The sequence below is a fragment of the Cydia amplana genome, chromosome 11 (assembly GCF_948474715.1).
Source record: "Cydia amplana chromosome 11, ilCydAmpl1.1, whole genome shotgun sequence".
NCBI lineage: Eukaryota > Metazoa > Arthropoda > Insecta > Lepidoptera > Tortricidae > Cydia > Cydia amplana.
The window spans coordinates 16,434,593-16,460,297 of NC_086079.1; the positions used below are offsets into that span (position 1 = coordinate 16,434,593).

General features: G+C 38.0%; 1 protein-coding gene across 1 annotated transcript; it reads left to right on the plus strand.

The window, feature by feature from the left end:
• The first annotated feature begins 12,105 nt into the window (after nt 1–12,105).
• LOC134652278 (protein piccolo-like) lies at nt 12,106–15,724 on the plus strand. The gene is made up of 3 exons (XM_063507450.1): nt 12,106–12,196; nt 12,549–13,611; nt 15,420–15,724. The coding sequence occupies exons 1-2, from the start codon at nt 12,106–12,108 to the stop codon at nt 13,595–13,597; spliced, it is 1,140 nt and encodes a 379-aa protein (XP_063363520.1). The 3' UTR covers nt 13,598–13,611; nt 15,420–15,724.
• Nucleotides 15,725–25,705: the final 9,981 nt, after the last annotated feature.

Sequence of the window (25,705 nt, forward strand, 5' to 3'; positions counted from 1 at the left end):
CACTGTGATGACCACTTCACATGATTTTTTACTTGGCAGTGAACGATTGCATGAAATTTTGACGTAGAAATGCCAAGAAAACATTACATATGACATACTATGCAGCTAAAGTATAACTTTAAGCAAATATGTAAGATAAATTTTAATGTTTCCACGAAAACATCAAGTTTTTGTAATCGAGTTTCAAAACAACTTCTCATCATGGAGCGTGAATTCAGAACGCACGAGGATTTGCAACTGTCTTCAAGCGGATGGAGCAGCGCGGCAACTTCAGAGCGCTCCAATCCCGACGAGCTTTGATTTCGATTTACGGAGAAGCGTAGATGCACGCGGAAAAGGGATAGCCAATATTATATCTTTCAAGTCAACGGCCTCTGTTTAGATACGGCGCGAATTGGGTATTATTTACTTAGACTGTGGTAATGGTATCTTTAACTGAAGATCTTTTTCTTCAATCCGTGCAGGCAATCTTACTTGCTTATTCTAACGGAAAGATGGACTAAGTAAGCTTTTTTGAGAAATAAGATTCTTTAGGTAGGTATCTTCCGTACTTAGCTGGGTACCCTGAGTTAGCAGGTCCACTTCATTGAATATGGGTTACCGAAAGCAAAATAATGCATCTTCAAGATATCAGAGAAAGTACATAGGTACCTACCTACCTGCAAAACGCTAAAAAAAATTAACCCGATTAGTTAAAATGGATTTGTTGAAGTATGTTAGAAATGCTCCCAAAATCCGATAGGTGATCGTAGGTGTACTATAGTTTACCCAACTTCGTGAATGATCGCTAAAAAGAGTCTCACGAATCACGAACCTATAGCCGCCGCCATACAATCGAAGCTAGGCCGGCACTAGGGTTGCCAGATGGTCGGGATTCGACGGGATTCTCCCGATTTTTTGCATGTGTTCCCGATTCCCGACAAAGTGAAAATTGTCCCGAAAAACAGCATCACGTTATAAAACAATAATATCAAGTTCTGAACTGTCGTCGAGCAAACCAGCGACCCGCGTCGATCCCGTCAGCGCGCGCGCGCCGCGCGCGTGGCGAGATTGGGCAGAGCAGCTGACGTAGTGCCAATAATGTAAAATATCGTTGTTTTTAATACAATTAATTTAATTTGAATGGTTCATTTTCCCGACTTAAGGCCCAAAATCCCGACAAATTGATATTTTTTCCCGTAATTAGCGCCTTTCGATCTGGCAACCCTAGCCGGCACTCTCGCTAAACAATCTGATAGTTTTTAAGTAGGTATCTTATAGGTAAGTACATTTATTTACCTTGATGCAAATGAGGGTTTTGTTATAGTCACTGATTGAATAAAAGTGTCGTTCCCTGAAAAAGGACCTTCGTCAAGAGCTTTTTTAGTTTGATGTTTTTAGGTTCACGACTGTTCTAGCTCGCGTGGCTATAGACTCTGACCACACTAACTTTATGGCTATAGAATGAGATAGCAATATCACTTGCTCCCTCTAACGCATAAATGCGTCCCTTGGAGTGGCCGGCGATGGCCCATTGTGTACTAGGGCCTTAAGATATTTAACCCGATAGTCAACAACAATACTCAACAATAATAATAGTCGGAACTATTATTATTGTTTATTCGGTAACTATTACGTATCTCATCTCAAATCATCGTCTCTATCGAATGCAATATTTGCAATAAAGGAGCTTCAATCTTCAACAGCAGTACGCGTTGCTCACGCACGAATGCAGTGCATCCGTAATATTCCCGGCGGACGTGTGTTCATGCCTTTATAGTGCCACTGGGAAATATGGCGAGTGTGTAACGGTCTTTAGATTAACGCTGTAGATTAGAATAGATGCGTGAGATCAAGTTTTAATATTATTTTAGAGTAGGTAATGTAAGAAATAAAATAAGCTAAATTTAAATGATGATCTGATTTGAATACTGCATGAGCACTGGGTACTCCACAGAAAGTTGGCATGCTGGTATCAATATGATAAGTAGGTACTTTACCGTAGAAAATCACCCATAAATCTATTATTTCAGTCCATTTTCGGAAATACGGGCCCGACATTACAAGTATTACTTGAGGCACAGAATAAATAATAGTACTAAGTACAGAAAGACTCACTCTCTAACAAAACGCGTCTGTTACGATCAGCACAGATATGGCCGCTAGGTGGCGACAGCGCCACGCGCGGCTTATGGCTTTCCCTAAAATTGGGGCCGAACGGATGTACTTTTAGCTACCTGTAACAAAGCGACGAAATCGCGGAGTGAGACACGCCTAATCCTTGCAGCAGCAGCAGCAAATGCTGCTGGATATCCTGCAGAAAGAAAATGCAATTCCAACATAACGTCCTGAGGGCCTGCACCACGTTCGACGTGTTACCTCCCTGTCACACTTACGTACGAATTTACAAGTGCGACAGAGAGGCAACACGTCCAATCGAAAGTGAAGTAATGTATGGAAATAATCCTTGACTTTTCTATTGTATATCTGTTATACCGATTTACATTTTTTCTTTCGTTTTGGCGTTTGTCCATGTAGCCCATGTAGGTACGGTTGCAGTGGCGGTGCGTCCATAAAAGCCGATTCCCAGCGGCTTGCCTGTTTTTGGACATTTGAGCAGAGTTGTAAAGGAAATATGTGAGCCAAATAATTATCGGCTTGCCTATGGGTATGTTTGACGCGCCGCCACTGTACGGTTGTCTTGGCTATTATGCTCTTCAACGGAATGACTGACATTGAACGTCCAGTGTGAACGTGAGATCCTTACTTACATTAAGCCCTAAACCCTTTGTCCCGTGGTAACGACCGCGAGTGTTTGGGTTATCGTGCATTGGTCCCTTTGACTGACAGCGTGTTTACATTCTTGGTAATGAATACTCATTAGAATAGAGATGCGGCGCGTACGGTTACGTACGTTACGGTGTTGTGAAGTTATTTGTAAAAAGAGTCGTTCAACTTGAATATGGCATAACCAATATAAAGGATAAAAAAAAATCGACTACTTACTTGCAGTGTTGTTAAATTATGGGAAATATTTTTGTGCGCTGGTTCGGTGGTACTCGTACCTAAGTCGTAGTTTTTTAAAAACGTAGTAGTTTTATAGGTACTTAATCATTATTCTACACAAGTTAGCGCGCAAAATGTCTGACATGATGATAGTCGAGCCATAAAAGCGTGGCACATTTTTCCTGTGTTCACATTTTACGAGCTTAATTTTGCAAAACTATGCCTATTGCGTTGCGTTCACCCGTCTAAATATCGAATCTATCCTTTACTAATACCAAATTCACCCCACCTTACCTTATTGTAAAATTATGGATGTTTTTCGACTGTTATATCTCATATGGGGGATTTCCTTGTTTGTCTTCAACATCCCTTTGTTATTACGGGGTTTTTATTTTTGTAGCAGGTATGGTGTCCCTGGATTATTTCATTTTCTATATTGAGACTTAGAAAATTAAATTATTAAGCGCCCTACCTTGTAGGAAAAATACCTACCTAGGTACTAATTTCAATTATATTTTCTTCCGCGCATGATGGACTTGTCCTCTGTGTGTTAGATATATTACCTATACCTTATATGTATACCAGAAGTCTTTCAGTTAAGCTTCTATCATATTGTGATGCCTAGCGTGCTAGCGTGAAGACCGGCTAACTGTTTTCGCTCCGTTTATCGCTGCAGGGTGTGATTTACCTTACTTAATTGAATTTAGTGGTTTTCTTGCATTTTTTGTTACAGTTCTTGACTCAAAAGCTGACTCACCAGGTTAGTTGCCAGTGAACCGTTATGACTTCCAACATTGATCACATTGTTATAGAAACAAATTGCTCGTAAATTTTATCATAAGCCATAAAAGGCCGATGAGAGCGCAAATACGCTAATAAAGGTTTTAGTGGCCATAACATTATTGGCCGATGTAAGATTAGTGTTATGTTTATGTTTAACATTGGCTTATTGACACAATTCAGCCAAGGGAGGCTGTATCTTGCCTTAAGAGATTTATTAATTAATTATTCATTTAAATATTTGATGTAGAAATTACAAGTGGCGGACTTAATGCCAAAAGGCATTCTCTACCAGTCAACCATGGGCTAAACGGAAAGATTGATTTGTTGAGATTTACAGCATTTAATCTAGTTAATATTTTCACTGAATATATTTGTGTTTATTGTCTGTCAAACTAATTTTGTCAGTATAAAAAGGCGCTTATTTGAAAAATATGCATAATTATGCACCTAGGGTCGAGCCATACACATTTTGAATTTCGCACCTTTTCTACTGACAATTGGGTTTGCCAGAATATGCCTACTTATGGTGTCCTAAAATTAGTACCTACCTAAGATCCACTTTTCTGTACAGCTAGTATGGCGACGTAAGTACTTAATTTGGGGCACTTACTGGCAGGGATCGGATACCGGTATTTTTTGTATGGGAACGAAAACGGTATTTTTTAGTTCTTTGATCATTATTCCATTTCTAATTGGACAATCTAATACTAAGTACGAAGTTGTAACCTAAAACTAGAGCTGAGCGTTTTTTTCCGTAAGTGTTTTTAAAAACACTTTCTTGTGCTGTAACGAAATAACAGTTTGTGGTAGGAACGACAAACTGTTTTTATAAAAACGATGACAAAGAGGCGGCGGCATACGATAACATAGTCGCTCATAACCACGCATAACGGACGCAACTATCGCAAAGCAAAATGCAGCTCTAAAACTGTTTTATTCGTTTTCCGATGAGCAGGGACAGTTATAGGTTATCGGCTAACGAAAGAGCGAGATAGAGATAAAAATGAAACGAAACGTATTGAGCTTTGTCAGGTAGACGCTAATCGCGCTTTTTAGCAGGCATTATATTCAAAAACTTCAATGTTCGTTAGATAAATAAGTGCTCTATTTTCTAAGCATTAGGGTTTAAATTAAGGAATCTTTTAATGCGTAAAATTTAAGCAAGTAGCGAAATTGGCGCCAGTTGGACTACTTTAAAAATAATTCACGACGCTTAACAAACACTCGCTAGCATCACGAATTTAGGGGCCATTTTATGTGTGACCTATCGATTTATCTTTATAAAGTACTGAAGTTAGGGGTCAAGTTATATTAGACGAGCCTGAACAAAGTACGAAGGGAAGTTGATTGTATAATTTTGTTTTAAAAACTAGTACGTACGTTTCTAAATTCAATGCGATTTCGTTTCGTTTCGTTCGACACACACTGGGAATCCAGTTATTTTAGAAACTGTTTTTGAAAACAGTTACGTGATTTAAAGAAACGGTTACGTTTCGTTTCACGGAAAACTCGAAACGACCCAGCTCTACCTAAAACACAACTGAGTCCTACATTTCGAGTATAAAATAATTCGAAAAATATGGTTAATTCAAAGTTTTTGCAAAAACCGTTTCCGGTCCCTGCTTACTGGTTTGCACCAGCTGTGGTCACGGATGACTGAAGTCCCAGCAAAATGTCTACACCGGCCTAAAGTATTCTATTCTATTAAGTTTAAATTCTTGTAAATTTACAAGTAACCCTACATCATTTTAAGTAAGTCTCCTCAAACCAAGCCTCAGGTCTCGACGCCACTCAAGTCTCATTTCACTCGCTATCGTTATTTGACTTATCTTAAGCCTTAAGTAACAAGTTAATTTACTCTTGACACCTCAGTAATTGAATGCAAATTAAATAAAACAGTTGAAAATACTCGGATTACAGCTTGGGAAAGATATTTCTTAGAGAACTGGTAGTCTGAGATCCGTTGTAAGGAATATCTACCTCGTCTGTTATCACTACATAGTATAAAACAAAGTCGCTTCCCGCTGTCTGTCTGTCTGTATGTATGCTTAGATCTTTAAAACTACGCAACGGATTTTTATGCGGTTTTTTAGGGTTCCGTAGCCAAATGGCAAAAAACGGAACCCTTATAGATTCGTCATGTCTGTCTGTCTGTCCGTCTGTCTGTCCGTCCGTATGTCACAGCCACTTTTCTCCGAAACTATAAGAACTATACTGTTGAAACTTGGTAAGTAGATGTATTCTGTGAACCGCATTAAGATTTTCATACAAAAATAGAAAAAAAACAATAAATTTTTGGGGTTCCCTATACTTCGAACTGAAACTCAAAATTTTTTTTTTCATCAAACCCATACGTGTGGTGTATCTATGGATAGGTCTTCAAAAATGATATTGAGGTTTCTAATATCTTTTTTTTCTAAACTGAATAGTTTGCGCGAGAGACACTTCCAAAGTGGTAAAATGTGTCCCCCCCCCCCCCCTGTAACTTCTAAAATAAGAGAATGATAAAACTAAAAAAAATATATGATGTACATTACCATGTAAACTTCCACCGAAAATTGGTTTGAACGAGATCTAGTAAGTAGTTTTTTTTTATACGTCATAAATCGCCTAAATACGGAACCCTTCATGGGCGAGTCCGACTCGCACTTGGCCGCTTTTTTAATAGATAGAGTGATTCAAGAGGAAGGGTTTTGTATAATTTTTTAACACGTGCGAAGCCGGGGCGGGTCGCTAGTTTTTATATAAACCGAGATTTTATGCAAGTTGAATAAACAAATACAGTTATATATAAAATATAATATAAGGGAATTACAATGATGTGATTTGACACTTTGTACTTCTTTTAGCGTATTATGAACCTGGCAATAGAAATAGAAATACTAACCCTTTTTATGACTTTTTATCTACAATTCCATTTTATGCTTTTTTTGGCATAGATATTTAGAGTTCTAATAAAAAAACTTTCATTTATTGTGAAATTTATCAATACTTGAACGAATGAATGAAATTTGAATGAACATTGCATTGCAGAACCATGTGTAACAGTATTATGGTCTAAAATATAAATTAAGGTGCCACATGACATGTTTGTATAGCATGCAAAAAGGCATACCAATAACTAAACAACATCAAGTAAGTATCACATTACTTAGATAAAAAATTAAACACGTAAACACAATCAAAGTGAACATCCATATATATGTAACAAAATAATATCTGAATCAAATAAAAGGAGGGGGGTGCATCTCCTTAAAATGGATCTCATACTATAAAAGAAAATATTAGGGTCCAGAGGGCTCAAATTACTACCGTCTTCGCCCTCGTAAAGTATTAGGTGGCAGACCGGTCGTCAATCGGTTCTGGAGCGTCTGCCTGGTATGCTAGTACGATGGGTTCGAATCCCTTGAACAAAATTATTTTACTTAGCGCCACTTGCACCACCCCACTACTTGGAGTTAGTTACCATGGTTACCAGTAGGGTCAAGGAGGGTACAGTCGCTAGGATTTTTTCAACGGGCTATAGCATGAAAAGTATTTAGTGCCTGAAATATTTTTGTAGGCACAAAGCAGCGTTCATTATTTAAGTTTTATATGTAGTAAATAGATTTCCAATTGCTTTCACCAATAAAGAGATAACGACCTTTTTTAAAAAAATGGGAATCTAGCCACTGTGTACTACTATAGGTACACAGTGACTAGTACCGCCTAGTACACAGTTGCTCCTACAGTACACAGTGGCTCGAGCCACTGTGTACTACCCCCTGTATACAGTGGTTCTAACAGTACACAGTGGCTACGATTTTAATGTTGTAAATGGAATTGCAGTAGTTTTAGCAGCTTGTTTAATTGATGTACCACTTCGTATCAGGTTCAACCCTGTTTTGATCTCCTCCGCCGTATGGTTGCCTATTTTCCTGGGTACTGAGGGCGATCTATTTCGTCGCGGCATTCTGTAAATAGGTAGGTACAAGTTTTCACTTTTATTTTATTAGCAGTCATTTGGTTTTAAATTTGAAGTTCTAAGAACAATTAACAACAATGTTTTATTCGACTTTTATTAAATTAAACTTTGTCCGTATTATTTTCATAAGTTCATATGTACACAATGGCTCGCGAGCCAGTGTGTACTTCTCCGAAACGAGCTACTGTTGACCCTGACGCCATTTTGGAATCAAGATCAAACTAGAAACAAACGCATAGACCTAGAGCATTGAATTATCAGTCAATACTAAGTAGATTAGACACACTTTTCGACAAAAACAACAGTAATTAAGAATCTCACAAAAGTTTAGTTAAAAAACGAAGTGAAACTTACGTGAAAATGTAAATTCGGCCAAGTAAAAAACAGAACACATCATTTGTGTAATGGCGCCAGAGCGGCTCATGGATTAGTTCATACATGTTCGTATGTCGAACGCTTCTCATTGCCGTAGAGGACAGATATAAAGCTCTTTCCCTTTCCAGCACAGTGCATTCGAGCGACTGTTCCCTCCGAGCAACTGTACCCTCCCTGACCCTACAATTTGAGAATGACTTAACGGTTTAACCGTTTAACCCCGGGTTAGTGAGATGGTGCAAGTGGCGCTCAGTAGCTGATCTGACTTAAAAATAATAATCCTATCCTATAGTCCGCATCACAAACATAGACTGCTAAAATCATAACCCTTCCCGTCCGTTGCCATAGTCGGGTAATAAAAGTAGACACGTCAGGAGCAGACGACAATGTCGAGGGGCTTCAAATGCAATTATAAGCTGGTGACGTCACAGAATATGTACAGCGATAGACACGACACTGGTAGTAAGTATCTCTTAAAATTAGACTATAGAGTTAAATGTAGTTTTGTGGAGCTTTGTCCTTAACAAAAAAGGTGTAACTTTTGTGTAATAAACAACTATATAAATAAATAAAATAAAAAAGACAATTTCAGATTTTACTGAACACTCTGATGAAGCCTTGCCAACCTTTACCAAGAAATCTTCGATGATCCAACACTCAACAAAAGTGTCATATAGGTAGATGTTGGCTTGAATTTGAAGTATAAATAGGGTTTGCAATCCGGATCCGGAATGTATGAAATTATCCGGATCTGGCTCCGGATCCGCAGATCTTCCGATACATTTTGGATCCGTCGTGTAAACCCTAAGTATAAATAAAGTAACGTAACTGTGCGTAATGGATTGTGTACTGTAGTATATATTTTAGTGGTTGTTTCGAAAGGAGTGTCACTGTCATACCTAATGGCCTACCTATATACGTATGTTGCTCCGTTCTTTGCATTGCCGTCTTGGGACGTCTGAGTCCATGTGTGTCGTGCAATAAAATGGTTTCCAAAAGAGTGTCGTGTCTACGTCTTGCATTCTTCTTTGCCTTGTCGCCTCGGGACGTCTGAGGTTATGAGTGTGTATCGTGCAATAAAACGGGCATTATGGCGGGCGATATGGTGGTCTCCGCACACACCGCGTTCGTACGCACATTGCGTGCCTAATAGGGAAGACCTTGTGACAGAAACCGTTGTGACAATACAATTTATCGGAAACTGTGCAACGCGAACAGCGCTCTTAGGTCCCGTTAGGAATACGCATTTTGACGCAATATAATATATGCAAACGGCGCATGTAAAGCGGTTTTTAGTGTACGACACTTACGTACTCAGTACTTTAGTGCCGGTAACAGCCACCAACTATTAGTAGGTAGCGCTTATACCTACATTTATTATGCTCCTACACCGGCTGCGCCAATACTTGGGAAATCGCCATTGAGAGCCGAAACGAGAGCTTAAAAAAATACTTGCTTATCAATTTTATAGCCAAATTAAAAACTTTAGGTAAGTAAATACTCGGTGGACGTGTCGTAAGATTGTTCTCAAATATTTATTTATGAATTATATTATTTAAGTGGGTATTCCATACTACATGACATAGTCCAGAGCCCGTACCATGAGTCACTGACAGTGTCAAAACTGACATTTACGCTATCGAGAACGTAATTTACTTTCTATACATCTCGTTTGCACTAATATGCGAGTACGAGCGAGATGTATAGAAAGTAAATTACGTTCTCGACGGCGTTTATGTCAGTGCCAAACTGATGGTAGCCGTACTGAAGCTCTTAAGTTAAAAACTACATCGCCAACAAAACCCATTTCAATTTAAAAATGTCCTCTTTTGTTGTCGCGGGCAATGGCGGCCGCAAATGGAGCGCGAGATGTGGATAACAATTTATGACGTGTTAACGCTGGGGATTGAAATCATTACCGCTCCCTCAAGTGCGCAGGAAAATTGTGTTATTTTAGTTCTTTAAGTAAGTAATTCTTAATAAGCGGTGGTGGTCGAGTAAAGGATGACTCACGCTAGAACGGACGAGGCCCGGTAAATATAAATAAAATTATATTCTTTACATATAAAAGTTTCGAAAAACTCAATGACAATATGAGATTACGTCACATCTCACTTTATGCGTCTCATTGTTCAAAATATTATTGTACGTGCCCGTGCCATTTATCAAAATAAGTCTCTTCCTGATATTGCTTGCTCAAAAATAGATCCACCCGCTGTTCTGACGTCAGGTTGGAGGGATCAATGAACCTTTATCAATTTGGAAACGTTGTAATTATTATATGAGTTAAAAATTATGATATGAGTTAAAAATTATGATTTCTGTGATAAAAACTTACCCATGGTCTTTTACGGAACTCACATTTCCTACTGAATCAGTGGTTTACTAGTGAAAGTAGTTTAAGAAGTGAATATAGGCAGGCAGACAGTTATGTTTAGCCTGACACGACATAACAGTTTTAAATAAATTGACAACTATCTACGATCATATTTAATTATAAACAGAATCCCTACTGTAAATTTCATTCGATAGCGTGACGAGCGTTTGCGTTGTCTATTTTTGTATGGAATTTTGAACAGCGCGCCAAGCGGGAAGTTTTGGAAACTCAAAATCCCATACAAAATGAGACAACGCAACGTGCCTACCTCAAGTCGCGCTATCTAATCAAATTTACACTAGGGGTAAGGTAAACGTACTGGTGCTCGACGCGGTACCAGTACATGTCATCTTGAAACTTAAGTCATTGTCAATAAAGGTGACACTAGGGTGTCATCTATTGGGCATTAGCATGTCGAGCACTAGTACGTTTACCTTACCTATTGTACTAAAGAAAAAAGCTTAAAGGTCTGTAAATTTTAATCTAGATTTCACAACACAGTTTGCATAATCAAATTCCTACTCGTATTTAGAATATTGAAATTGAAGCATTTTGCCTTATTTCAAAATATTGACATTCATACCAGGCATGTTGCGGATGTAGATTTTTTGACATCCGCGGATGCGGATATTTAAAGGCTCACATCCGCGGATGCGGATGCGGATGCGGATGTCAAGATTAGGTACTTAAAAAACGTCAAATATTAAATTTTTTGCATTTTTTTATTTAAAAAAAAACGAAACGTTTAGTATTTGAGCAAGAATATAGGTGCGTTATATTTAATAAACAGTAACTTGGCCGACTTTTCTGGATCTTCTTCGGATTTCGTTATAGGTAATGACGAAATTACCCAGCACTTACGCCGCCGCTAAGACGTTCCTGTACCAACTTGTTCGACATCCGCATCCGCATAAGCTCCGCATCGATTTTATGCGGATGCGGATGCAGATGCGGATGTCGAAAATAATGCGGAAGTTCCGCGGTTGCGGATGCGGATGCGGATGTTCGCAACATCCCTGATTCATACATAATGAAAATCTCCTGAGACGAGCCGCTCTTCAGCAAATATGTCGGCCATTATTAGATATAAAGTAGTCACTCCCACCTGTTTATGTTGGCTTTTGGGCCTAAAACACGGATTAAATAAAATTAAAGTAGGTACTGCACGCCGACCTAGGCCGATCAACCTAGGTGTCGATGGGCGGATGTGGTGGACGCGGATCTACGTGAGCTGCAGGTTGAAAACTGGCGACAAACAGCATAGTACTGGGATCAGTGGCGAGCAGTCGTGTTGGAAGCCAAGACACACAATGGGTCGCTGCGCCAGAGGAGTAAGTAAGTAAATTATCCTGTCTTCGTCCTTCGAGATTTAATCCTTTACCATGTAGTAGCCCATGCTACGCGCAAACTCAACCGCACAAGTTTTAGCGTAGAAAGAGAGAAAAAACATTCCTTTCTCTCTCTCCACTATCCCAACCGGTGACGCTGTCAACCCAACTGTCAACATCATTCTTGTCCGTGCGCGCGCGGCGTTCGCACAAGTGCAATAAAAATCTAGGAAATCATGTCGAAGCGACCGCATAGCGAGTCTCAAGAAGAAAGATGGATGAGAAAATTAAAAATGTATGAAGAAAAGCTTGAAGCAAAACGTAAGCGGCGCACTGAAAAATCAGAAAATATAGCTCCAAATCAGCAGGATTTGCAAAACGAAGGTGATTTGTGTTTCCATAGTAAAGTATTTTCGTTGCATTCATCGGAAATACGCCATTTATAGGTGATATTTTTGTTATTTGAAAACCCGTTGCATTCATCGGGAGAGTATTTCGTAAAAAACATGTATTTCCGATGCATTCATCGGAAATACGCTATTTACGTCCGTTGTATTCTTCGGATGACATTTCTTAAATTGTTTTTTCCAAAAACCGTTGCATTCAACGGCATGTGTTCTATGAAACTTAAGTATTTCCATTGCATTCATTGGAAATATGTTATTTATATTTGTGATATTCTTCGAATACCGATGCAAGTACCTACTTATCTAATTTCTTTTCACCGGGATTTCAGAACATACCGAGAACAATGAGATATTATATGATGAACAGATACCAAACGAAAATGTAATAGATCTCGCCAACACCGAAGAACAGCAAACACGCGAGGCTGAATACGACGATTATTCGTACGCATTTGATGATGCTAGTGAGATTACTGATACCACAGCATTCACCAGCCCGTGTTATGCGGCAAGTGGCGATGACAAGGAGATGAAGGAGAACGTTGCAGAAGGGGACTTTGACCCTAGTCTATTACAAGAACTGGGAATTGTAGAAACTGATCCTGTTGAATTTGGTGATGATTTGCAAGCCGACGTAGCGGCAAGATTCCAGAAAATTTTGTTGGAAGGGCTTAAAAAAGAAAAGAAAGAAGAACTTTTGAAAAAATACCCGTTTCCCAAAAACGTTCCTCTAGCAAAAAGCCCGTCCCTAAACCCGGAAATTGGAGCCATGTTGGCCGAGGCATGCAAGCTCAGAGATAAAAGGCTACTTGCAAAGCAGGACCAGCTTGGTAAAGCGCTTTCAGCGCTAGGCAAGGCTCTAACTGGCCTATTGAAACGAACTCCGGATATCCCAGATATTATCCGTACACTCAATGATGCGGGCATTATGCTAGCTGATTCCCATTATGCTGAAACTGATACCCGCCGCTCAGTAATTATGCCACTAATAGACAAGTCCTTTGCTGAGAGTTTCAAAGACAGAAAAAGAGACACCTTTCTTTTTGGAGAAAAATTGGGTGAGTTGGTGAAGGACTCTCGCGGCATAAAAAAGACAGGACAATTAATTCAGCCACCATCTACAACTTCTAATTTAAATGGAAGAGGTCCATCGACAGCCCGAGGATTGCGATATCAGCGAGGGGGACACACATATCAACACCGATTCGGTGGACCAAGAGCAGCAATGTCGGCCCCAGCATACCAGTACCAAGGTCGCAGACGAGCAGCTCTGCCGCCACCACCACCTCTGCCAAGTCGCCGTCAGCCTCCACCTCCACCTTCAACACGCCGACCACCTCCTCCTGCGCACCGCTCCTCAACCAGTCGACGGACTTAACTGCGCAATGTCAGGTACATGGCGGGCGCTTAAAATATTTTCTTAATGATTGGAAATCAATTACGGATGATGATTTTATACTATCCGCTGTGTCAGGCTATAAGATCCCTTTCATTGTGAAACCTGTTCAAGACCCTTTTGATTATCCACGACGTTCTTTTACGTCGAACGAATTAACTGACATGAATAAGGAAATACAGCACTTAATGCAAATAAATGCTGTAAGGCGTTGTAATCCTGCAACGGGTCAATTTATATCTGATATTTTTCTAATCCCTAAGAGTGATGGTAGCAAAAGATTTATTTTGAACCTAAAGAAATTAAATAAGTATATCTATACAGAACACTTCAAAATGGAAGATGTGAGAACAGCTACTAAACTAATGTATCCGGGTTGTTACATGATTAATATAGATCTTAAAGAAGCATATTTTTTAGTACCTATGCATGAAAGTCATACAAAGTTTTTACGGTTTTATTTTGAAGACAATTTATTTGAATTTGTTTCTCTCCCCTTTGGAATCTGTTCTGCACCATACATATTTACAAAGATTTTACAACCCGTTGCTACATATTTAAGATCTCAAGGTCTACTCTCAGTTAGGTATTTAGATGATATATTGTGTTTAGGAAACTCTGCAGCAGATTGCCTAGAAAACGCAAAAACTACTATTAATTGCTTGACTAGGTTAGGTTTCGTTATCAACTACGAAAAATCTAATCTAGTACCCCAAACCACTTGCAAATTCTTGGGCTTCGTGTTAGATTCTAAGACAATGTCTATACAATTGCCAGACATAAAGAGGCAAACAATTTTGCAACGTATAATTATGTTACTTACATCAAGTAGAATGCGTATCCGTGATTTCGCTCGTATTTTGGGTTCCATTACCGCGGCGTGTCCAGCAATTGTATATGGCTGGCTTCACACAAAGTCTCTAGAAAGAGCTAAATATTTAGCTTTACTGAATAATAATGAAAATTATGATTCATTCATGGAAGTTGCAGACAATTTACATGATGATCTTCTGTGGTGGAAGAAGAATATTTTAGTTGCCATTAATCCAATAAGAGATCAAAACTATGAACTTGAAATCTTCACTGACGCTTCAACAACAGGCTGGGGTGCAGCATGTGGTACTAGCAAAACGGGCGGTCATTGGACTGCTACAGAATGTACCAGTCATATAAATTATCTGGAACTGTTGGCAGCCTACTTCGGACTTATGTCCTTCGCTAATAATAAAAAAGAATGTGATATCCTTTTGCGTGTGGATAACACAACAGCAATTTCTTACATAAATAGAATGGGTGGCGTCCAGTATCCACATTTAAACAAAATTACTAGGGAAATTTGGAATTGGTGTGAGGAAAGGAACATTTTTATTTTTGCTTCCTATATTCGGTCATCGCTTAATGTCGAGGCCGACAGCGAATCTAGAAAATTAAATATTGACACAGAATGGGAGTTAGGTTCGCAAGAATTCGCTAGAATAGTGTTTTGTTTTGGGAAACCGGGCATAGATTTATTCGCCTCTCGCATAAATGCAAAGTGCGCCCTATACATATCCTGGAAAAAAGATCCTTTTGCATATAACATTGATGCTTTTACAATTGATTGGTCCCAATTTTATTTTTATGCATTCCCGCCCTTTGCCTTGATTTTAAAAACCTTAAAAAAGATCGTTTCAGACAAGGCAACAGGTATTGTGGTTGTCCCACAATGGCCATCTCAGCCATGGTACCCGTTCTACATGTCTCTATGTATCAAAGAAGCTATAATATTTCAACCTAGTAAATATCTACTTTCTTCTCCTTTCAGATCAACACACCCGCTACACCGTCATCTTTCCCTGGTAGCGTGTGTGTTATCCGGGAAGGGTTTCGTAGACAATGTGTACCTGAAACGGCATTAGAGGTCATGCTTTCATCAATTTCAGAGAAGACTAGAAGTCAGTATACGACGAGCCTTAAGTTGTGGTGGGATTTTTGCTCTCAGAATAATGTAGATTTTTACGATTTCAAAATATCATCTCTATTAGAATTTCTTACGAATTGTTTTCAAAGGGGGTCGTCGTATGGCATGCTAAACAATCATCGGTCAGCTATTTCTTTAATATCTTCAAATAGGATAAGTGATGATTTAAGTCTCAAACGTTTTTTCAAAGGGATCTCTCGGTTAAAACCATCATTCCCACGGTATGCTTGTACATGGGATGTTAACGTGGTTCTGAATTACTTAGAAAACATGGATAACGATACAGTTAATTTAGAGCAGTTGTCTAAAAAATTAGTAATGTTGCTAGCTCTCGCAACGGGGCAGAGAATGCAAACGTTATCATTTATAAAAATGTCTAATATAAAAGTCTTTGAAGACCGAATTATTATCACTATTACTAACTTAATTAAAACCTCATCTATTGGCAGAGCTCAGCCAATTTTAAATTTACCTTTTTTCCGCTCTCGACTTGGTATTTGCCCAGCTTCGACTTTACAAAAGTACGCCTTAGTAACATCAGCTTTACGATCAAATACCGAGGAGCATTTTATTCTAACCTATAAGAAACCGCATAGACCAGCTTCATCGCAAAGTCTAGGGCGTTGGATAAAACAGACCCTCACAGAGAGTGGCATCGACACTTCTATTTTCACCGCTCACAGCACGAGGCACGCATCAACTTCGGCTGCCTCGCGCGCTGGTCTAAGCGTCGATGTCATTCGAAAGTCAGCTGGTTGGACTGAGCGATCAACTGTGTTTGCGAATTTTTACAATAGGCCCATAATTAATACAGAAACAAGCCTACTTGATCCTTTATTGTTACAGTAGAGACATACCTACTGTGGTATAAGTTGATTTGTCGGAATATCATAAGATTCATAAGTTGATAATGATTATTGTGGAATAATATAATATATTACGTTAATTTGTTATAAGTTGGTCTTTACGAACAAATAAATAAATGATAATTGCGATTTTTTATTTATTTATTTACTTTAACAACATTGATCGTTCTCTGAACATCTACATGGTAAAGGATTAAATCTCGAAGGACGAAGACAGGATAATTACCTGATCAAACGAACTTACCTGAAGTGAAGTTCGATCATAATTATCCTGTCTTCGCCGAAGAGATTTAACTACCCACCCTTCCCAGGAAGGTCGCAATCCGTACACTAATGTTGGTCAGTTTGAGGAGTACAGCCTACAGTTTAATTTATTGCTCCTGTTACAGGAAGCATCCTGTATAAAGCCAGGCATTAAAGAATACGTCGCATTATCGATCGATCAGGTTTAGGGAAAGCACAACCTAATCTACTACCAACTTTTAATTAGGCATATTAAATACATATTACAGGCCTACTCGTATTACAGGCCACACTCGTAAGGTTCTGCGGGCAATATAGCGGATAATTCTGAGTTAATGTTTCCGGGTCAAATATAATGAATGGCACGATAAAAAGGGAATATAGGTCGACGTCAAAGAAACTCGACGGAGTTTGAGAACAATTCCGAATGTTTCTGATGGGTGCGATTGAGTTCCAAACAACAAACAAAAATTATATTTTTAATTCAGGTACAACTTAGGTATTTAAGGAGCCATGCACTGCATATTTAAGGAGCTAGCTAGCGAAGCGTCTCACTGATGCTAAGGGTGACCAGAGGGCCGGTTTATTTCCTTGCCCAACGAATCGGCATCGCCATTCAGCGCGGCAACGCCACCAGCCTTCTGGGCACCCTACCATCCGGCGCCGAGCTAGCTCCTATTTTTACAAGCTTTTATTAGGTCGACCTGTATGTAACGAACTATGTAATGGAATCTTGCAAGTTAAATTTGATCCACTTCCCGGTTTCCGATCGAGCTGAAATTAGGCATACACATGTAAGTAGGCTGACAATGCAATATTATGGTACCGGGGTCGAGCTGATCTGATGATGGAGACAGGAGGTGGCCATAGGAACTCTGTGATGAAACAACGCAATTAACCTAATTGTGTTAGGGGTTATTAGAATTGTCTCGATGAGTATTAGTTTTCTGTCGTAAGAAAAGTACAGTCAGCGATAAAAGCTTGTACCAAAAATGAAATTTTTGACATAAACTTATTTATTCGTAAATATTTTTTTTTGTAAATAAATATGTGTATATAGGTAGATATTTTTAGTTAATTTAATTTAGTAGGTATTATTTCTGTTTTTATATTTTTAAGTTTTTTAAATATATTTCATCTTATATTGAAATATGTAACACAATGAGCCGTAGCCAAGCAAGATTACATTTTTCTGAAAAACGCCAATCTAAAAGTAAAAAATGCATGCGATGCCAGATGCGACGAAAAGTCACATCATCGTTTCTCTTTGATCGTTTCCATGCATTTAAGAAGAAGAAGAAGAAGAAGAAATATATTTATTTTAACGCCACAACATAGTACATGAAAACAAAGAAAAAATAAAAGCATGCAGACATAAAATATTAATATTATTTAGTATGCTACCTAGCATACTAAATATATCCCAATATAACTATTTAATTAAAAGTATTTTTTAATTAGTCTAGCTCCACGGCACGACCATGAATGAAAGTTGCCGATCGACATTAAGTAGCGGTAATCCCCGCTTGACGCGCTAACGCTTCTAATCCCCTAATGCCAATTAATTTGATAGTAAACCACTTGACAAAAGCGATTTGTACAAATCCACCGAATTAACAGTGCCGGTGGTTGTTAAACTTTGCTTCATTTAGACTGTTTTATTTATTTATTATTCGGAGAACCAACAGCTATCAATTATACAATAGTTATATAGAATAGTTACAATATTATATATGTAGGTAAAGAAAGCCAATTGTAGGTTCCCATTAATAGCAACAGGTTAACAAACAATTGGTGGTTAGCACTAAATAGCTTATTTATCGAAATATAGATTACTAGCTTCTGCCCGCGACTTAGTCTGTCTGGAATGATGATGATGATTGATAAAAACTACCCTATGTCCTTTCTCGGGGCCCAAATTATCTCTATATCAAATTATGTCCAAATCAGTTTGGCGGTTTAAGCGTGAAGGGGTTACAGACAGACACACTTTCGCATTTATAAGCGAGAGCACGCACCAAACCGTGGTGAGTGGAAGAAGAAAAGGGAGTGAGGCAGTGGGACATAATATACAAGAAAAAAACCATTAAAAAGTGATATATTTAGGACAGTTTCAGATTCAAAGTGCAGGTATTTTTGATGGGAAGGTAAGTACGACAACCGCGCGGTATACGACAAGGTTTACCATTTTTCCTCGTAACGTAGCATCTCTACAACATATTTAGGTAGGAAAATAGTTTTCGAGACTATCAAAATGTTAAAAATTATGGGTGCTGTTTGAATCACCTAACAACTCCAATGTTCTTAAGTTTCGGGATGAGAAAAGACACATGTCACCTGCACACATTCCCTTTAGAAAAAGTTATATTTAGTGAAAATAAATTATCCTGCCTAATTAGGGCACCCAACATTCTGCCTTTGAAGTTCCCGACTAATACTTTGATGTTGTTGTGCCCAACTGCCAGTAAAGTTGATAAGTACCCACTAAGCTTGAGTTTACAAAGGTGAACAAAAACTTCGACACAGAATAACTAACTTACCAGAGTAGCAGTAAATGTTGTAGCTGGATCATCCTTATTCTACGGCCATACTTTGGATAAGATTGTGCTCAAAACGGTCGTTATTGCCTTCTTCTACGTTATTGCTACTAATTATAAACTGAAACAGATGTCATATTCGAAAGGAAAGGTGACCAAGGTCTCTAGTGCCAGGGATCGAACTACTTGTAACGTGACGTCATCGTGCCTCACCAGTCGGTTACCCGAGTTACGGTGGTATAGTTCGAAATTTCTCTTAAATGATTACAACGTCCTTTGGCCTTTGGCTTTGTTTCCTAGTTTCATAAATATGTCATTTAAAAACGTTATGCTCGCTATACATATATTTCTCAGAGGGTCACGCTCGCTTGCACGCTAAGAAGGACATTGGTCAAATTATATAACCGTCGCCATCTGCTGGATCTCCTGCTGATGATTCTACAATGGTTATATTAGCTATGAATTAAACTTTTACGATTTTTACACATTATTAAATTGTACGTGATTAAGTCCCGTTGTGTAATTTAATAATGTTGTATTAACTGTAACTCTGGTACTCTGGTTAGTTTAGTCATCTGTGTTATAAGGTTCCGTAAGTTCACAAAAGTTATAGAGTAGGTATCTATTGTGTAAGATTGATCTATAACATTTAAGTAGTGGGTGTGTAGCACGTGTAGTATATTCTAAGAACTGTACATAAACAACTGAAGTTACTTTTGAGCTAACATCGCTGTGCTCGTTTGCTTCCAATATCATTAAAAAAATGGAACTCTGTTTCTAGGCTTTACTAATCTAAGGCGGGCTATTAGGAGCAATCAAACTAATGCGTTTCTAATACGGGTGATGGATGGGGCCCTGATTGTATTATATCGACGGACAAATTGACGAAAGTATTTATAAGCGGATTTAGGAAACGTGTTATTAATTACTTATAGTTATCCGTTAATATTCAAACGTCGCAAGTATAGAAATAAGAGAAAATCCACACCCACTATGAATGGCTCATGAGTCATGAACAAGCAATTTTACCTACTCCCTACAAGAATATTTATCATGTAAATGTTTGTATTAGCATATTTTTAGTAATTTAATGGGTCAATGTGGCTAATTCAGTCATAGGGACTATTCCGGCCACGAGCGTATATTTTTAAAGATATATTGCGTGCTGGATCTCGGCAGATTGTGATGGACATTTTGTATATACTAACACCTTTTGTACTCGCTTTCATGCAATAAAGAAATATGAATTACGTCACTCCACTCCCTACATATTTGTGGCGTTTGGGGTTGAAACCCTGGGGGCCGTGGCGGCCTAGCGCGCGTCGTCTCTCTATGAGGAGCTGTCAAAGTGCCTGGTGACTAGAGGGCTGCTCTATATTTTGCTATAATGCTTGTAATAATTATACTTAAATATTAAATTAAATGTGGAGATCATAAAATAAAATTGGTTACTTTATCCTTATATTAAAACCAACTTCTTTAAATATTTTATGATGACAGTCTTTTGTTATGTCCACAGAAAAGACCGACACTCCCAAATATTTCTGACCCAAATAATCGTGAAACCTGTGACCCTTCTTATTACCAATGACGAAGCAAATCACAAATTGCCTTCAGACGGCGGGCAGGGACGGCATCGTAATGACTTCACAAGCCCTGTCTTTACTCCTGTCATCGCGCTTACACCGAGCCATTATTCATTAGACAGGTATTTTCTCTTAAATTTGACCTTGAAAATGACCCTATAAGGATGGGCTTATAGGAGGGTGCCTTTTGGATCGACCCTGGGTAGTTTTGCATAGAAAATTCTTTGACTACGAGTGCTGGACATGGCTCAAAACGTGAGGATATGTTTGAAGTAAATTATATTTAGTATGATTAATCCGTTGTTTTATTTAAGTTTTATACTAGTCTCTGAGCCGAGTTGCTGAGACGTTCACGACCTGGAGGTATTCAGCCAGCCTATTATGGATAGCTTTATCCATCTTTATCCACGTGATAAAATAACTGTCACTGTTTAACACCGTGGGAAAGAAAGTGACGGACACCGTTTTATCACGCTGTCACGTAGACAAGAACGACCATCATATCCGTACTGGTCATGAATTTGATCGGGAATTGTTATGACAAAAGTGACTCCAGTTGAAGAAATGTCAGTTTTGACACTGACAGATCATATCCATAACAAATACAGATGAAACTTTTAACCTGTTATAACAATCAGAATACGCCTCGCCTCATGGGTTCTCCTTCGGATATCCTCATCTCAAATTCGGCCTTGCAGAGAACCTCCAAGTACAAACTTACCATTCCCTTGCCCTTTAAGCGACATTAAACCTTATGATACTCGGGGAACAATTGGGTTGGCCGGTTGAAATATTTAGCAGATGGCGCCATCATAGCTTGCCCTGTTAATCACTAGAATTGTGTCAAAATTATGTTTTTTAAATGTCTTTGACAGTTGCCAACCCCATTATGAGCGATATAAATAGGCCAAGTCCGAGCGAAATGAACGCGCGAATGATAATTGATAAGTAACTAACATAAAATCGTTTTCATTTCAGGTACACGTTCAAATTAGCCTGTAAATCTCAGTACCAAATAGCAACTGATAAATATCGAATAATACTTCATATTAAGGTCTAAAAGTTTCTTTCATACTTTAATCAAAGCGAATTCCCAATGCGACCAAAAAGACATTTAATTCCATCAAACCCAATTGCCTATAAATCCACTAAGTCTGTCTAGACTCTAGACTAAGGGCACTTGACATTTAAGGTTGCCGACACCTTTTATGGAATAGGTGACATCTAATATCTAATACAATTACGAAACGAATTACGAGAAACTATAGTAGTTTATGTGACTGCTACATAATGTGAGGCATTAAAGTACGAGTGTGGGTTTAATAAACGAAGGTTAGTGAGTTTCTTAATAGGATCACACGAGTACCGGGTGTTGAATGCCTATTTATGTAAACACATACACTACTTTATCTAAACACATACTTAAAACGTGCTTAAAACTAATTATAAGATAAACTGTACCTACGTCAAATGGCGGTGAATGAGAACTTTTTTCACGCATGTCACGCATCCGTAGTTATTTTTTAATTCCTAGACAAACGAATGAAGTCCCTATTCTCATGTCACTCGAGATCAAATATCGTGCGGTTTATATTAAAAAAACATACTAAATTGACGTTTCGTATCGATAACAGTCTTAATATCTATAGATACTAGAATAGAGACCCACTTGAGTATTGACTGCTGTTCCAAATTTAAACTCGTAACGTTACAAAAAATCTGTAATGTAATAACATTAAAGTACAGATTTTACCTACTACCACAGATAAGAAAGTTCTCGTAGTAAAATTGGTTGTAATAAAGCTGGTCATTTCCTACGGTTTCTAAACGCATTAGGTATAGAGCACTAATGACATGTGCGTCGATAAACAGTTTTGAATGATTGGTTTCACTAGACTTATATCCACAGGGATATGATATTATTATGATATGATATGATTTATTTATCTCACAATATACAATTTCACTTAAAATTACATATGGTAGGTATATGGTCCGTGATTACCTTTTACTGTATTGTTTTCAAGCTCCCGATATTCGAATTAGGATGAGGTTAGACCGAGTGCGGTCTACATAGCGTTATATTAAGCTGAAACTAAATAAATATCTATTCAAGACTAAAACTACAATTCCTTCCGACGGTTTTATGCAAGGAATGTTAAATTAAGGGTCGCACCGTTGGGATAAAAATTAAAAGGGTCTACCCATTCACACCCTACCCTACCCTAATAACGCTGCCAATATTTCCCATTTTTGTCACGAACATAATCCGATTATTTACGCATTCCATATTTCGCTATGAAAGCCTTTTCTGTAAACGATTTTATTTCAAAACGATCGTTTTGCTTATTTGTACAATTTGAAAGGATTTTATTGAATTTATTGAGCAAATATGATAGTTTACAGTTATTTTTACAATGTCTGTACTTCTGTAGTGTGCTCTGAATTTTGATGTCTGGCATTTGCTTTTAGCCGCGTTTTCTGCCGAACGATGAAAATTCTTATAACAGATTCGTATTTGTTGGTATGTAGAGGGTGTATATGCAATCGACACTGGCTTGACACATTTAATTTGAATACAGAAGCTCAAGTTTGAATGATGTTTAATTCAAACTTGAGAATGTCAATTGCTCTACTTCCAAACGCCGTCATGTAATGTTGTGTTTATAAAGTTTATAAATTAAATAATAAATAATGTATTGACAAACTAAAGTGCCTTCCAGTATTTATAATAAACCTCCAAAGACCTCCTGCAACCAATTAAGAGGTTATGGAGCCCACAAGATAAAGTAAAATAAGTGATTTTAGTGTTTCAGATAAAACGATTCAGCTTTCGTACACAAATATTTCAGAAGATAAGCCTAGCAACGGAGTTGTTTACAAAATAAGGCTAGCAACCAGACTGACGTTTCAGTAAACCGTACGTAATTTTAAATGATGGAGAATTCGGACTGCATAAATAAATTGAATTTAAATTCCTCCTATCCTACGTGGCGTAAATTAGCAAAATTATTTCTGGACGCCAAGGGAGTTGGAGAAGACAGCGAAGATAAAGGTAAAGCCGCAAAGGCTAAATATTTTATTTTAAAATCAATAGATGAGAATATCTTACATTATGTTATTAATTGCTCAACTACAAAGGATATCTTCGATAAGTTAGATGTTGTCTTTAATTACAAAGTGGAAAAAGACAGCCACCTAAAAGTAATTGAATTCTACAACTATAAATTCAGCGGAGATATACTTCAGGATATTAGCAAACTTCAAAATATGTGTTTCGAACTACAGTCTACCACAAATAAAATAAATGATGACATGCTTATACAAAAGATTTTAACAATCTTACCAGCTAATTTAAATTTCTTTAGAACTGTATGGGAGGTAACTCCAAAATCTGATCAAACCATACATACTCTCATTGAACGTATTCAAAAAGAACTTAAGCTATTTGATAGTAGTCCTTCAGAAATACTTCCACAAACAGAAGAGGCCATGAAAAGTAATGAAAAGAAGTGCTTTAACTGTAATCAACCAGGTCATATTGCGAGATTCTGCTTTAATAAAAAGTGCACCATTTGCAATAAAAGTGGACACACTTCCAGTGAATGTTTTTCTACAAAAATATGCAGGAAATGTAATAGGAAGGGACACATTGAAAGGTTTTGCCGTACGTTCAGCCTGGTGAGTGAACAAATAAAACACACGACTAGTACTAGAGCTATAATTGATTCAGGTGCTTCTTCCCACATGTTTTACAATAATGATATCATAAATTCCACAGAAAATATAAATGTAGATATAAGATGTGCCAATGCAGAGAACCTCGTCGCTCAAGCAATAGGTACAGTCAACACAAATGGTTTTGAACTGGAAGATGTACTATATGTTCCTGCAATTTCTAGAAACCTGATATCTGTAAGTTCAATCACTGATCACGGTGCATCTGTACTCTTCGCTGGAAATAAGGTATCTGTAAAGAAACATAATAATATTATTCTTACTGGTTATAAAACTAGAAACGGTCTCTATGAAACAGAATTTTCTGCAAATATCGTTCGAGAGGTATTGTTCTCCGAGAATGTCGATATCTGGCATCGCCGGCTCGGTCACGTATCGGATGTGCCGCGTCTAGCTAAATTGGTAAACGGTATTAAAATTGGGGGGGCAAATCAAGAACATTTTTGCGAAATATGTGTCAAAGCGAAAATGACTAGAAAACCTTTCAAAAACAATAGAATTCAAGCTAAATTCCCTTTGGAAATAATTCATACGGATGTTTGCGGTCCAATAGAAACTCCCACTTGGGATAACAAAAAATATTTTATTACTTTCCTAGATGACTTTACACATTTTTGTGTCGTTTATTTAATTACTTTTAAAAGTGAAGCCTTTGACAAAATAAAACAGTTTGTGACTTTAGCGGAAAATCATTTCAATTCAAAAGTGAAAAAAATAAGATGCGATAATGGACGCGAATACTCGAACAATAATCTAATGTCTTGGTGCAACTCTAAAGGAATAATTCTAGATCTAACAATACCCTACACGCCGCAACTGAATGGAAAAGCGGAGAGACTGAATAGAACCCTGTTAGAAAGAACTAGAGCATTAATATTCGATGGCCGTGTTCCAAACTATCTATGGGGCGAAGCACTTACAACTGCCAGCTTCCTAATAAATAGAAGCCCCACCGAAGGTAAAGACAAAACTCCAGCTGAGATGTGGTTTGGCTTCAAACCAAATGTATCGCATATAAGAAGATTTGGTTCAACAGCCTATTATAAAATAAACTCAGGTGTACGAAAGTTAGAAGTTAGATGTAATAAAGGAATTCTGATTGGCTATATCAGAAATGGTTACAAAATATGGGTGGATGAAACGAAAACCATTGTAAGAGC